This window comes from Pyxicephalus adspersus, chromosome 3 (genome assembly GCF_032062135.1).
Source record: "Pyxicephalus adspersus chromosome 3, UCB_Pads_2.0, whole genome shotgun sequence".
NCBI classification, from domain to species: domain Eukaryota; kingdom Metazoa; phylum Chordata; class Amphibia; order Anura; family Pyxicephalidae; genus Pyxicephalus; species Pyxicephalus adspersus.
Window position 1 is genome coordinate 4,721,732 of NC_092860.1, and position 14,717 is coordinate 4,736,448.

Consider the following 14,717-nt stretch of genomic DNA (forward strand, 5'->3'; position numbering starts at 1 on the left):
TATTCCTTACAAATCATGTACAATAATCCAAAAGTGCCTCATCCTTTTCATTTTTTTGGTGGCTTATGTTATCGCTGATGCAAAAGCTTTGGCACCTTTATTTACCATTCCATAACATTTTTATGAATTTGACTTTGTTTTATATAATTCTAGGGGCTCAATTTTAGCATTAAAGAAAAAGTTATTAAAGTGTAACTTTAGGCAAAATAATCCTGCCATTGCTGACCTCCAGACATGAGTTATTTTCAGTAGAAGACATTAATGGCAGCCAACATATTGTCTCGCTACAAAGGGCTTCCCAGACAATTTTTTTTTTTTAAATTTTGGATAAGGCTACATACACACGTTCAATAATTGTCATTGGAAAAGAACTTTCATGATTCTTCCAATGACAAAAGACTGAATGAGCGCTGTACATACAGCACCGCTCTGCTCTATGGAGAGGGGAGAACGATGGAGCTGCACTCTCTCCCCTTCACTTGTATTACAATTGTCGTGGATCCAGCAAGACAGATCCATAAATGACGTCGGACGAGCGCTGTACACACGAAGGGATAATTGGACGAGAATCATCTGATGTATGTACGTAGGCTAAGCTTAGAATCTCTAGCACGTTGTTATTGTTTGTGCTCCCTGCACAACTTTGTGTCCCAGTGAAACAGGAAGTTCAGGCGAATCTTCTGAATGTAGATAAGAAAAACTAAAAAACTGGACTCTGAGGTTCTATTCCTATCCCATTGAACCTACAAATAAGTAAACTTTTATTTTTGAAGGATTTCTACTTTCCTTTCAACATTTTAAATATGGCCGCTTTAAAGAACTACTGCCACCTTGTCTGTTATTTTAACTATATCTTGCTTTAATTTACTGTATATTGGATTTTTTTTTTCAGTAATTAAAGCTCTAATTAAGTTTCTTCTAATTGGCCAAATATATTCCAGGTGCATCATACCATATGTGTTAAATGTCTAACAGTTCATTTACTTTCTTAAGCAGCCATATCTAAAATGGAAAAGCCAGACCCCTGCCAGCTTGCAGAGGTCTGATATTACCTAGAGCTCACTCTTCAAAAAGCAATGGGTAATGTTTGTTGATTGCAGAGCTCCGGACAAGTGAAAAATAGGAAATCATTCTTGGGTTTACTGAACCACACCTTTTCAAGCACAGAATGACGTTTGTCAATCATTCAGGGGCCTTTACTGCTCCTTCTCACAGAGCAGAGCTGTGAAGAGCCTGGTGGGGTACATCACATAACACAAAAACATGTAGGGTGCCCGAATACAGCTAGCTTTTACCATTTGCACTTATTGGGGTAGGATTGGGTCACATTAGTCTCTGCTCATGTGTTTCACATGATCTCATTGGAACTTCTACCACATATACCTACCCTAGGATCACCTGGACAGAGCCACAATGAAGGAAACCTGGTACGGCTGTTGTCTGTGGGAAGTTAAGGTGGTATGATTAACAATTTTTAATATGCAATCTCTACATTTAAATGTTTCAGGGTTATTTTCATTCATTTCTAGTAATAATATTAGGAAATTTGTCTAGGGCTGGTTTGAGTATGGTTTAGACCTATAGGCTGGCTATGGACACTTAAACATGTACATATGTTTAACAAGCAATAAACAAGCCTTTAATAACTTTCATAGATGCATACATTGTGGAACAAATCATTCGCAATTTTCACAGGAAGCAGTGATGTAATTCAAGTTGTCTTCCAACTTCCTGGGCACATGCTATGCATATAGAGATAAGTAGGCTGCCATGGCACCACCGTGAAATGAGAATAAATAAGCTATTGAGGGGAAAAAGAAAGTAACTCATTCTATTTTAAACTTTGATGAATTGCGCCAGATTACCTGTAGCTACAGAGGTTAGTAAGGGCTTGCTTAAAAGCTTAGTTTACTGCTTGTGCTGTACATAATATAATGTCCACAGCCTGGCCAGAGCTCTACATTAAGGTACAGGTATGTATTTGGGTTGTTGAAGGGAATCGCATGGGAAGAAAAGTCCTAGTGAGAACTATTGGCTAGCAACACAGCGTTGCAATGCTAATCCATTTTTTGTTAGTTCACCATTGATTATTTCTGTGTGATGTAAATCTATTTATGTCTGCCCTGTGTTTTTATTTCAGGGACACTTTACTGCGGATGTAAGTGTAATAGTTTAGATTTTTAACCTTGTTCTCTGAAGTTAACTTATAGCAAAACGTACAGTATATACCTGCTGGCTGTCCTTCCACTTCCCCCAAATCACCTCCTATGCAAAAAGATAATGATACGCGTCAGTGTTAGAGACCATCTGCAATAGTAGGAGGGTGTCATCTCCCTTTTTTGTCTTTCCAAATAAAGTAGCTTATTTCATGAAAGAAAATGGCACACGTGTGTTGCACACTGGTCAAAAATTGTCATTTGCATGTAATCCATATACCAGATGTGCCAATTACATTTAATTTCTGGAACATCCCACAACAAGGAGGCCGCACAACAGGTCACATTGTAAATTGCAATGTTAAGGGAAAGTACAGCATTGTGTAATATGTTAGGGCTATATAAATCCTGTTTAAAAATAATAATAAGGGAACTCCAAAGTTTCCATGGACAACTCTGGAGGCTGTAAAGGACAATCCAGCAAACATAAAGGTATGTGCTGGAACAAAAAAGTTCCCATTTTTGCTTTTCCAAGAATTCCAAGCTTGGTTTACAGAACTTCATCCTTTCTGAAAGCATTGTGTACAGCAAGCTCTTCTAAACCATTTCCAAAGCTTTAATTATGCATTATTGGTGTACGCACTGTTTTATACAAGCTGAAGTCTATAAGAATAAAGCAGTTTGTTTTGCAGGTCAGCTGTACCCAAAACAGATATTTCACTTTTAAATCGCCCATCACCTTGTTTCTTTTCTTAGAGAATTTAATAATGATTTTTCCTAGCAGTAGCTCCTTCATCTCTTATAGGAGCATTACCAAAAATGCAATTACTTTACAATTTTATTCAGTTTTAATCTGCAATTTCTAGACAATTCAACAAGAGAACTAGAGACCCCCTTTCCCTATTCCAGATCAGCCAGAGCTATTGGGCAGGCTTAGGAGCTTGGCAGGGTCATCTTGAAAAAACATGAAGCCAACCTGTGATTAGATTTGATTGCAGGAAGAAATAAAAAAAGTGAAATTCTAGTGTTGGTTGGAGTTGGCTGGACAGAGTTCTGTCAACCCAAAAATGCCGGTTAGATGCTTGTGGGCTAAATCACTATCTTACCAAACCATTCCTTCTTAGTTTTCCTGTTTGAAAAGAAATTGAACTCCAGGCAGTAATTAATTTGGCAGCTGTTGTATGTTCATTTTATTTTATATACATTTTTACATTCAGCTGGCATAAATACCTAAACCTCAGTTATTATTACCTAACATTTGTTCCCCTTGTAATCCTATGTACAGCATCCAGAGAAAGGGGAATCGTTAAAGGTCAATGAGATATGCTACATTCATTTGTTTCTGCTCCTCTACCGCCCAATCAGCAGCAGTCCTTGGGCAGATTGTATCTCATATATTTAGTCTTTTGCCTGAAGTTGAACAGGTTGAGCGATCAAAGACCTGATAGCTTCCAAAATCCTTGGCAATGAAAGGCCCTGCATCTGCAAAGCTTTTGGGTTGACTGAGCTTGAAAGTTCTGTCAGTTCAGTGCAATGTTAAAGTGTTATCATATTGGAAAGGAAGAGTTAAAGCTTTGTTATTGATATACATTATGTGACCTTTCCCCTAACTTCCTGTTGCATTTCCAGGACAGGTATTAAAAGGAAAATATCCCCAGCGGAGGCAGATAAGAAATAAACTGAGAGAGGCTTTAACTTTTCACTGTAAAAAAAGTATTAACTATATATACACTAGTCAGTGCTCTGATACAGTGTTCTCCCCAGAAATTAATTGTTTTGGCTGGGTGGGAAGAAGATGTAGTGGGTGGTGTCTGCTGGATTCAGACCCAACTTTTCAGTAACCACCCAAAATCAGCCGGGTGATTGCTAAAAAGTGCTGGGTGGTGCACCCGGCTAAAAGGAACTGGGGAGAACACCTGATACAGAATTTCTGACAACCAGAAAGTTGAGGAAATCATCTGAAGAGGGTAAAGGTGGGAGAATTTAAATGATGTCTAAAAGGTAGAATGCTTTGCCTTCCTCTAGGTGTGGCACCTTATTCAACTTGGACTTTCAACTGTGAGCATCCAAATAGCCCTTCCAAGTGACTTCACACTGTAAGCCTAACTATATTTTATCAAGTAGTAAATGTGAATAAACAGAACATTTTGGGGACCCCTATGGATCTTTTGAAACTCCAGGAATAAGGAAAGAGATGTGCAAATTTGTATAACCTTTCTGGATACCTTAAAGGAATTAAAGCCTAACTCTGAAAGAACAGTTTTTTTTTTCAGCGTTGCTTAGGCTTTTTAAGAGGGAAAATTTTTCTGCATAGGTTTTATGGCTTTCTGTGAACCACATGGGGGGATTTCAGCTCATCTCCTGTCTCTGACAGCCAGTAACCGAAGAACAAGTAAGGATGGCAGCAATTCTGTCATCGATTGTCACATTAAGAATACCCGATGTGTGGTCACAGGAAGTAAGAGCTAGACATAGATCACAATACATACTTTGGTATTGAGGTTTTTTCCCCTTCCCCACTCCAAAAATTGTCTGGGGTTAAGATCTACAGTACTTATCCTTTAGGCTCATTTCAAAGCTGTGGTTGACCACAACAGTCTGCGGCAGGCTCAACCACACTCCCGACCTCTCCTAATCAAGGACATTGTTTTGTGCAGACAGTTGCAACGGTGGATTGTAGCTGTGGTTGCTAATAGCAGTATCTTGCTTCTGGCTACCCTCGAACCAAACTGTTTATCTAAACATGCAAGAATTGGAGGGAAAAGATGGGTGTCTCTACCATTTCTACCCACTATTATTACCCAGTATTTATATAGTGCCAACATATTACGCAGTGCTTTACAAAGTTTAAAGTCTTGTAACTAGCTCTCGCTCAAAGGGGCTCACAATCTAATATCCCACCATAGTCATATGCCATTACTGGCTAAGGTCATTTTTTATGGGGGGAAGCCAATTAACCTAACTACATATTTTTGGAATTTGGAGGAAACTAAATTCCCGGAGGAAGCACACGCAGATACAGGGATTACCTGCAAAGTCTTTGCAGATAGTAACATGACCATGAACTTTGGTGGCATGTAGTTGTAAATGGAGTTAAAGAAATATCTTAGGAAAGCTCAAAGTGGTCACAACTACATTTCAATAAGTTTTCAGCTGCCTAAATTAGATGACCACTATAACTGTCAGCGGTGTATATGGCACAGCGTTTGTAGCCATCACTTGTTACAAGGATTAACATACAATAAAAATGTGTGGATGTAATTACAGCTGAGCCTAGTGTAGGACTGCATCCTAAATAAAAATGGTAATGTTGCCCATAGGTATACCTTATTAGTTAAGGAATATGTTTAAAGTTCCATTTAGTATTTTGTTAATTTTTTTTTCCTAATTTGCTATTTTTGAATTGACTTGCAGGAGTCCCTATTGGTAGCTGGTCCTAGACAGTGACCTCACCAGCCAAAGCATCATTTAAGGGATTTTCTTTGTTCATCATTTCCTATTTAAAATGTTCAGCACCTTTTTATGGTCATCAGTGCCTGTTTAGTTTTTATATATCCACCAGTGTATGTTTTTTTTTTTTTCTTATTTCAGTATAAATCCTTGTTTTAAGGTGTTTGCACTGACGTAAGTGCATCCTGTTTTCTCCCCTAATTTTTGTAAACTTTTTATTTTTTAAATGTGTAACTGTTTTAAGAAGCTTTAAAAAAAAAAGTCACATTTTGTCTCGAGGTTGTTATACATCATGCAAGGTGATATAAGCACATGCAGTGAGCAAACAGACCTAGTTAGCAAACAACAGTTACAATGGCTCTTCAGAACCATAATGAGATAAAGAATTTAGGAAGCTGGAACTTCTTGGTCCAACCCAATGATGTTCTTTATAGTGTCTGCACAACAGGTCAACACTTGGTTTAGGAGCTTAATGTGAACCTTTGTGCATGACAAGTCAACAGTAAACCTTTTCCCATGAAGGGTAAAAAACCCTTTCAGGGCCTGTACTTTGCAAGCTGTGTACGTCAAAGGTAAGGAACTAGTCATCATTATTTTCCTGTAGGCTGCTTATTAGCTTATCTTAGCCCCAAACCTTGTCCTAGGCTGTGCCACCATGTGGGGGCAATCATCTTAGGTAGGACACAGAGCCTAGGAGCTACCCCCCTCCCCTGGTGACTAATGATCAAATGTTCAGCAGGAGAGGTACAGGTAGATCCTTGCACTATAGAGCCTACAATACAGATTCTAATCCAGCAAGGATCTCAGTATTGAAATCCTTAAATACTCTGAGACAAATGCTTAGAGGTTAGAAGTGCCTTAGGCAGTTTCACAATAAACCGGTATTGCTGAGGTTCAAGGCAGAGAAAATGCACTGATTTTCATACAGAGGCAAAAGGTACACTCACACCTCTTCATGTTCCTGTTAGATAGCAGATCTGCATGATTTGAGTTGTTATTCACTTCTAGATGGCCTTATCGGCTCCACTTAGTTGGTTCAGCCCCCCACCTTTCCGTTTAGCCAAGTTGGAACTTTCAAAGTACCAATTCCACATGTGAAAGCACATGTAGGAAGTACGAGATAGAGTAACATGCTCCCCCATACCTGGATGTACTCATGAGTACCTGTTGAAATTGTTCATTGCCTTCCTATGTTCATCAGTGCCTGTCTTACTTTGTTAACTATTCATCCTTGTTAAGGTGTTTGCACTGCATCCCATTTACTTGACCTACTTTTGTAAACTTTTTTTATTGTCACATTTTGTCTCAGGGTCATTCTACATGACAAAAGATGATAAAAGCACATTCAGCTGTATAGTGCAGTAAGCAAATATAGTTAAAATGCAAACAATCGTTAAAAGAGGTCTTTAAAGCCAGTTAATGGTATAAAGAATTCAGGAAGCTGGAACTTCTTGGCCCAACCCAATGATGGTCTCTTTTATGGAATATGCACAACAGGAAAACACATGGTTTAGGACCCTAATGTAGATCTGTGTGCATAACAAGTCAACATATGTTGTTTATGAGCTTAAAGTAAACCTCTGTGCCCATGCAGGGTAAAGAAACCCATTCTCTTTAAAGAGGCCATGTAAGTTGGAAGATGTGTACATCAAAGGCAGCAGAGGTACGGAACCAGTCACTATTATTTGCCCGTAGGCTGGCTATTAGCTGATCCTATACCCTGTCCTTTGGTTACCAAGCCTTGTCCTGCACTGTGTCTCCATGTGAAGGCAACCATCTTGGTATGGCACAGGGCCTAGGTCAGAGCTCTGGTCACCAATGGGAAAATGTTCAGCAAGGGCGGTACGGATAGAATAAATCTAAAGAAAGCAAGAAACCGGGAGATCCTTGCACTATAGACCCTAAAATACAGCTTCCAATCCCACAATAAGCACAACATGGAAATCCTGTGATACAAGAATTTAGAGGTAAAAGTACATTTTCATAATGAAGACATGAGGGTCAAGGCAGAGAAAATGCACTGATTTTCATACAGAGGGAAAAATTACAATTCTCAGGGTTTTACTGCCTAATACTTCTTGTTCCTATTGGATAGCAGATTGGCATAATTTGAGTTGTTTTCCCTAAAAGATGGTTCTTTGGTCAGTACCGTACCTTTCTGTTAAACCAATTTGGAGCTACCCCATTCCCCGTGTAAAAGTGTGGCGAAGGAGATCAAGTAACAAGCTCCCCCATATCCAGATGTACCTGATACTCATGAGTACCTTTCATTAATTTCATTGCCTTCATATGTTCACCAGTGCCTTACCAGTCTCTTATTTTGTTCAGTATACATTCTTGTTGAGGTATGTTTGCATTGATGTACACCCTGTTTACTTGACTGACTTTTGTAACATTTCCTTCTTCTTGAAATAAAAACATTTTTCGAGAAGATTTCAAAAAAGTTCATATCTTGTCTGAAGTCCGTTATACAGCACACAAGTCATGACATGACACACACATGACATGACTGCATTCAGCCTTATGGTGCAGTGAGCTAACAGATTGTAGGTTCCAAACAACTCGTACAGGGTCTTCAAGACTGGAACTTCTTTGCCTAATCTAACCTCTTAGTGTTTTTGTTTTAAATAACTTTTTATTGAGATTTTTCATTTTTAAACAGTTGGGGGAAACACAAAATCAAACATAAGCAAAAATGAAAATACAGATGCATAGGGGGTACAGGACTAGAACATATTACCTGGTGAAAACACACTTAATATAGTGTGAACAGGCCAACAAGTCAAATACCATTATAGAAAAAGGAAAAAATACAGATATGGATAAAAACACAGACAAAGAACAGAAAAACTAGGGAAAAATGGGTAAGGGGTCTGTGGTTTTATTGCTTATAAACCTAGGTTTATCCAGTTAATCCAATAAATAAAAGGCGTAATAACCTGGACTCAAGGTCTGGCAAACTGTGATTGCCTAGCCATGGCGACCATACCTTAAAGAATCTCCTTCTATAGCGGCCATTCTTTACAGGATCATGGTATCCATGACCCTGTATAATACTGCCGCAAAACTCAGCCACGGCCTGGAAGAAGCCATTGCTATCATCTGTCTCGTAGCCAGGAAGAAAAAGGAAACCAGTTTATGGTAATGCCTGCATAGAGTAGGCATAGGGCTGTGTAAAAGGGCCTCCCATGGGTTCTTCCTCAAAGAAACCTGCAGTACTGTTATCAAATGGTTATGGACATGGATCCAGGGATCCTTAACTACAGGGCATTCCCACCACACATGAAGGAACGACCATATAGCTCTGCAACCCCCTGAAACACATGGGAGAGCCTCCGGGAATAAACTTAGCTGTCCTCTCCGGTGTCATGTACCAGCGAAGCAGTAATTTGTAGGTATTTTTCTGCACAAGCACATTGGCGGAGCACTTGGCCACTTCCAGCCAATTCTATGGTTTTTTTTGAAGGATTCTGCATGGCAGATCAACAACACATGTGTATGTGCCCATGCAGGGTAAAGAAACACTTTCACGTTAATGAGAACCTGTACTATGTAAGCTTTGTACATCAAAGGCAAGCACCTAGTCACAATTATTTGCCTGTAGGCTACCTATAGCTGTTGTCCTGCAGGCTGTCTGTGTAGGGAAACCATTTTGCTAGAAGACAGGGCTTATAACAGATCTACCCCCTTGTGACTGATGAGCAGATATTCAGCAGAGCGAAAGGTACAGAAATCATAGATCCTTTCACCCCCACGTGCCTGATTAGGAGAAGGTTTGACATACATTCATGAGTGTTTGCTGAAAAGCTTATTTAAAGCCTGGTTTACATCTCTGCGTTGTACCACCACACCCATTATGCTATACCATAGGAGTCTATGGCCAGCGGTCTACTGAAGGTTTCAGCCTGAGAATCCATAGCCAGCAGTCTTATGAAGGCCTCAGATTAGAAGTCATTGGCCAAAGTGTTGTCCTGTCACCTGGCAGACTTCATATACAATCTGGTATGAGTTAAGGCAGCAACTGGCAAACTTTACCTGTTTCTTGCAGCTCAAGGTAAAGTGTAAGTCAAAGTCAAAACCTTTAAGGCCCAGTTTACATCTGTGCAATGTAGCAACACACAACTTATGCATTACCATGAGAATCTATTTCCAGAGGTTTACTGAAAGCTGCAGCTTAAGAATCAGTGGTCACCAGTTTCTTGATAGCTTTGGCTTGGAAATTGGTGGCCAATGGTCTAATAAAGGCTTTGGTTCACAAATCGATCACCGATGGTCTACTAAAGGCATTTGCTTAAAAATCGGTGGCCAATAGTTTACTTAAGGCTTCAGCAGGAGAATTGGCCAGCAGTCTCCTATAAGCTCCATTTTGTGAATCGGTGACCAGCAGTCTCCTGAAGGCTTTAGCCTGAGAATTGGTGTCTAGAGTCTCCTGCAGGCTTTAGCTTTGGAAAGTCTATGGCCATCGGTCTCCTGAAAGCTTCAGCTTGAGTATCAAAGGGCATCCATTTGAAAGTCACTGGCCAAAATGTTGCTCTGCCAGACTTCACAATCTGGTGTGAGTTAATGCAGCAATTATTGAACTTCACATGACCCTTAACACTTGAAGCTCAGAGGTTTTTACTTTGACTTACTCTAACACTTTAGCTTAAGTCCTAGTTAACATATGTGTGGTGCAAAACCAAACACCTTATGCATTACCATGACAATCTGTAACCAGAGGTCTTTCAAAGGCGCCAGCTTTGGAATCCATGGGCAGCGGTCCCATGAAAGCTTCAGCTTGTGAATAAGCAACCAGAGGTCTCCTAAAGATTTCAGCTTGAGAATCCATGACACAAGGTACCCTGAAGGCTTCAGATCAAGAATCGGTGGTCGGAGGTCTTCTAAAGCCTTTAGCTTGGGAATCAGTGATCAGAGGTCATCTGAGGGTCATTGGCCAAAGTGCTACTGTGTCACCTGCCAGACTTCACAGACAATCTTGTGTGAGTTAAGGCAGCAACTGTCAAGCTTCACATGACCCCTAACCCTTGAAACTCAAGCTAAGCATTGAAGTAATTCAAAGTAAGAACCTTTTAAGTCCCTGGTTTACATCTGTGTGGTGCAGCACCAAACACATTTGCCATTATCCAGGGGTCCAAAGGCTTTAGCTTTAGAATCTATGGCCATTGGTCATCTGAGAGCCATTGGCCAAAATATTGCTCTGTTACCTGTCAGACTTCTTATATGTAGCATCTGGTGAGGTTTCATCAAGGTTTCAAATGTCAAACTTCACATGACCGCTGATAATAAAACTCAAGCCAAAGTGTTGGAGTACATCAAGGTCAGAACCTTTAAGATTGACATCTATGTGGTGCAGTAACGCATCCCTTACCCATCACCATGCAGTAACACAAGCATCAGTGTGCCCAAACACAACTTCTGGCTGACAAGCAGTGCATTACGTTGCAACACATGAAACTCTGTGTACCATAGGTTGTAGTGCAAATGGAAACAAAATAAAGCAAGCTTTTAATTTTAAAAGCCACGCAAACCCATTTAAAATATAAAGTACATCTGGACCCATGGTTGCTCAGTGCTGACTGCATAAATGAGAACCCCAACAAAAATCTGGTCCTGGTATACATTTTGGCACCTAAGATTCACCTAGACAGTGTAGGATTTATGAATAAAAGGTAATTGACACATTTTCTGATTAAATCTAATGTGAAAAATGTGCACGTTTTGGGTGAAAAAATTCATAAATGGACACCTAAAAAAACCTAAAGCAGCTTTAATTCAGTACTGTATACATTCAAAGGTGGAAATGCAATGCTCTATATATATTTACAATATATTCCCGGAATGAGATCTTAACTGAGATGCATCAGTCATGTAAATCCCTGTTCCAATGTCTGACCCAGATCAGCCCTTCAGCCTCCCACCTTATAAATTGCTGCAATGCTCAGTGTTTCAATATGATCTGATGGGATAATTATAAGGAAAATAAGGAGTTATAATAAAATAAGGAGATTGAGGAAATTGTCCTTCTTGCCTGCAACAAACTGATAAAAAAAATCCAAACCTAGAGCTTAGGGATGGTATTTTAATTGTTGCAGTGAACATTGACAAGTGTTTCTCAACTTTTTAACATTGGGGAACCCCTTGAAATAACTTTCTGGTCTTGGGGAATCTCTATAATTATTATATCCACAGCTCGCAGTATATTAGTGTGGTGAATGCCTCTTACATTGCTGGCCATTGGAAAGAATGTCACCCTTACAGATAGCCAAAATGATCGTTGGTGTCAATTAAACTGAGCTGAGAGTCACAAATTGCTCAAGGATCCCCTAGCAACCTCCGGAGGAACCCTGGTTAAGAAACATTGATCTGTTGAATTGCCAATGTGCCAGGATGCCATTTAAACCAATAAAAACCTTTATAAACCTTTATAAATCTCCATTTTCCTGAACATATTTTAGGCATACTAGCACCATTCTGCATTCAAATATCTTTTGCCACATGTGCACCAACAACTGCCCATTTGCAGCAGAGGGCGAATACACAGACCCGCTTCCCGGACTGGCATGGTCATGTGATCTCAGCGGTTCTTTTTATTTGCCAGGTTGACATTGCTTTGTAAAGCCATACAGATCACAGCGAGGTCATACGGAATCCTTAGTCTTTAATCACCAAAGCTTTAAATACGTATAAAACCTAAAGAGAACCTGTCGCCAATATAAAATGTATATATGAGTGAGCTATTGCAGCAGGGATTTATTTAAAATGTCATCCTAATGATAAAGTATAATAGGTGACACAGCAGGAAATCATTCACACCATCTCACTCCGGTCACACAATTGTCATACAGAACAATAGATTGTAGTTAACTAGTTTTTAAGCCCTGTTGCTCCAAGTCCTCCCCTCCCCTTGTGTCACTGTTTTGTCATTTAAATACTTATTTATTGTACATCACTACATAATATGTTGGCACCTTAATGAATAATTCCCCTCCTTTGGAGAATATGGTGGTCCTGCAGATGCAGAGATCAGCACATATATCATTTTACTATTCTAAGAGGTGAAATAGTGATACCCACTAAGAGCCACCAATTATACCAGCGATCATCAACCAGTGGTTCCACGGACCACAAAACCGAGATAATGTTGGTGGTTCATGGCTCTGGCCGGTGCGCGTCCCAGCAGGGTTCTTCTCCTGACCCCGCTGATCATGTCCCCCCTATGGATAGCACTTTTGTTGTGTCCACAGCCCTGCGCCTGTCCCTCCAGGATGTTTAGCAAGCAGGTATGAGCCTGCCATGGAAAAGTGGACGAGTTCTGGCGTCATGCTTCACTCTGGGTGAAGTTTCTTTCCATTTAAGTGACACATGGCTCCCTGCGCATGCATGGTCCAGATTCCATGGATTTAGTGGTCCATGAGGTCCAGAAGGTTGGCGACCCCTGATTTATAGGATCTGCTCATTCTTGAAGGTTGATTGGCTCTGGGTGTCATTCAGACTGACATACCGGGACATCTTGTGGTCAAAAGAAGTACTGCAAGGGAAAAAAATTCATACATGGTAGGGAAATCTCTATACAACCAATGATGCAAAACCTCATACAAAAGAGATTTGTTCAACACAAGATACCATACGGGTGATCTCTCCAAGATTGAGTAAACCTTCATTACTGACAACAAATCTGCCTGTGTAAGACTTCATGAATGTACTTGATTTGTAAATGTTCCATCTCCTTTTTCCTAAAAAAAAGGGATTAGAAGAATCGATGTATGAATCGCAGGAAATCTTCAATACGTCCAGGCTGGTCATAACCTAACCCACTGTGATCACATCCCAGCCACCCCTTTCTGCCTTGTCAAAAATGCTTGGGGCTGTGTGCTTTCTGATTGGCCAGGTGGAAAGCGATACCTCCTAAATTTTCAGATTTTACAAATATTGATTATTAAAAAAACAGAATTCTTACCATTTTTGCAGGGCAGGATATATGTTTAGAAAGGGTGATGTTCATGAGTGAACTTGGGTGCTCCAGAAAACCTGAAATTGATTTCTTAAAATCATTGACCATCATTTGGTAATTGTTTTTAATCTCAGACTGGATCCATTTCCAAGTTTGCTGGATCACCCAGGTTCACTCATAATAGTCTATCTTCTCCAGTCCTGCAGAGCTATGATCAATCAGGCTTAAATTGGCTGTAAAAAAGAAGATGAGCGATCAGCAGCACTGAAGATGGAAAATCACATTTTATTTCAATCAATACCAATTTCTTCATGATCAATGTGCTTTAGCAACCAACCTGCCAATCAAATCAAATTTACTCTAGGGGATCTGATAAATTAAATAAAATAAACTTAGGAAATTCAAATTCTGTTTGCTAAAATGTAAAAACTGCATAAGCAGAGGAGACATTCAGTGTAACCACACGTCCAAATTATTAGTAGATCCAGAGAAAACGGAAGCTGAAGTTATCTACCACTCCTAATCTTTCTTGTTTCCTCTCACACCTTTCTATTGGTTGTTTATTATGTGGGCAGCCTCACCGACCAATAAAAAGGCTCAGAAGGTGGGCTTGATTTGTATTGAACTTTACCTGCCTAAATCTCTGAACCCCTTATTGATTTAACAAGCATTTCCTTCCTACATATACATGGCGTATTTTTAATTTTTTTTATAATAAATGAGTATTTTGCAATACTGTGTTTCCCCGAAAATAAGACAGGGTCTTATATTAATTTTACCTCTGTAAATAGCATTAGGGCTTGTTTTCAGGGGATGTCTTATTTTTCTCATGTACAAAAGTGAGACGGGGTGGCAACAAAAACGATGACAGATACCAGAGGCATAACTACCATAGAAATCACCGATCCCTCTAGCAAAACTATAGTATCCTCATATGTGCCCTCACTTATTACGGTATGTGGGGAATTCATTATAGTGCCCCCACACAATACAGAACATGCCCACATATGTGAACACACATACATACATTACAGCATTTGGTTCTCACCACTACTGATACTGTCCTCCGAACCGGTGTAATGTTATATTATATAAGCAATTTACTATCCCTTTGGTTTTTTTTTTATTTCATGATGACAATGATATACATATATAGACAT

The 14,717-nt window shown here is 39.7% G+C and overlaps 1 protein-coding gene across 3 annotated transcripts in view; it reads left to right on the top strand.

Moving 5' to 3' along the window:
- The window catches only part of MBTD1 (mbt domain containing 1), a 48,978-nt gene that overhangs the window by 33,232 nt on the left and 1,029 nt on the right, over window positions 1–14,717 (top strand). Inside the window, exon 16 of one of the 3 annotated variants that reach the window (XM_072403371.1) lies at window positions 5,571–8,407. The exons of the other annotated variants lie outside the window; for them this stretch is intronic. Coding sequence (XP_072259472.1) covers window positions 5,571–5,596 — 26 coding nt within the window. The 3' untranslated portion in view covers window positions 5,597–8,407. Of the gene's footprint in view, window positions 1–5,570; window positions 8,408–14,717 lie in introns of those variants that run through there. 3 annotated transcript variants of the gene reach the window in all.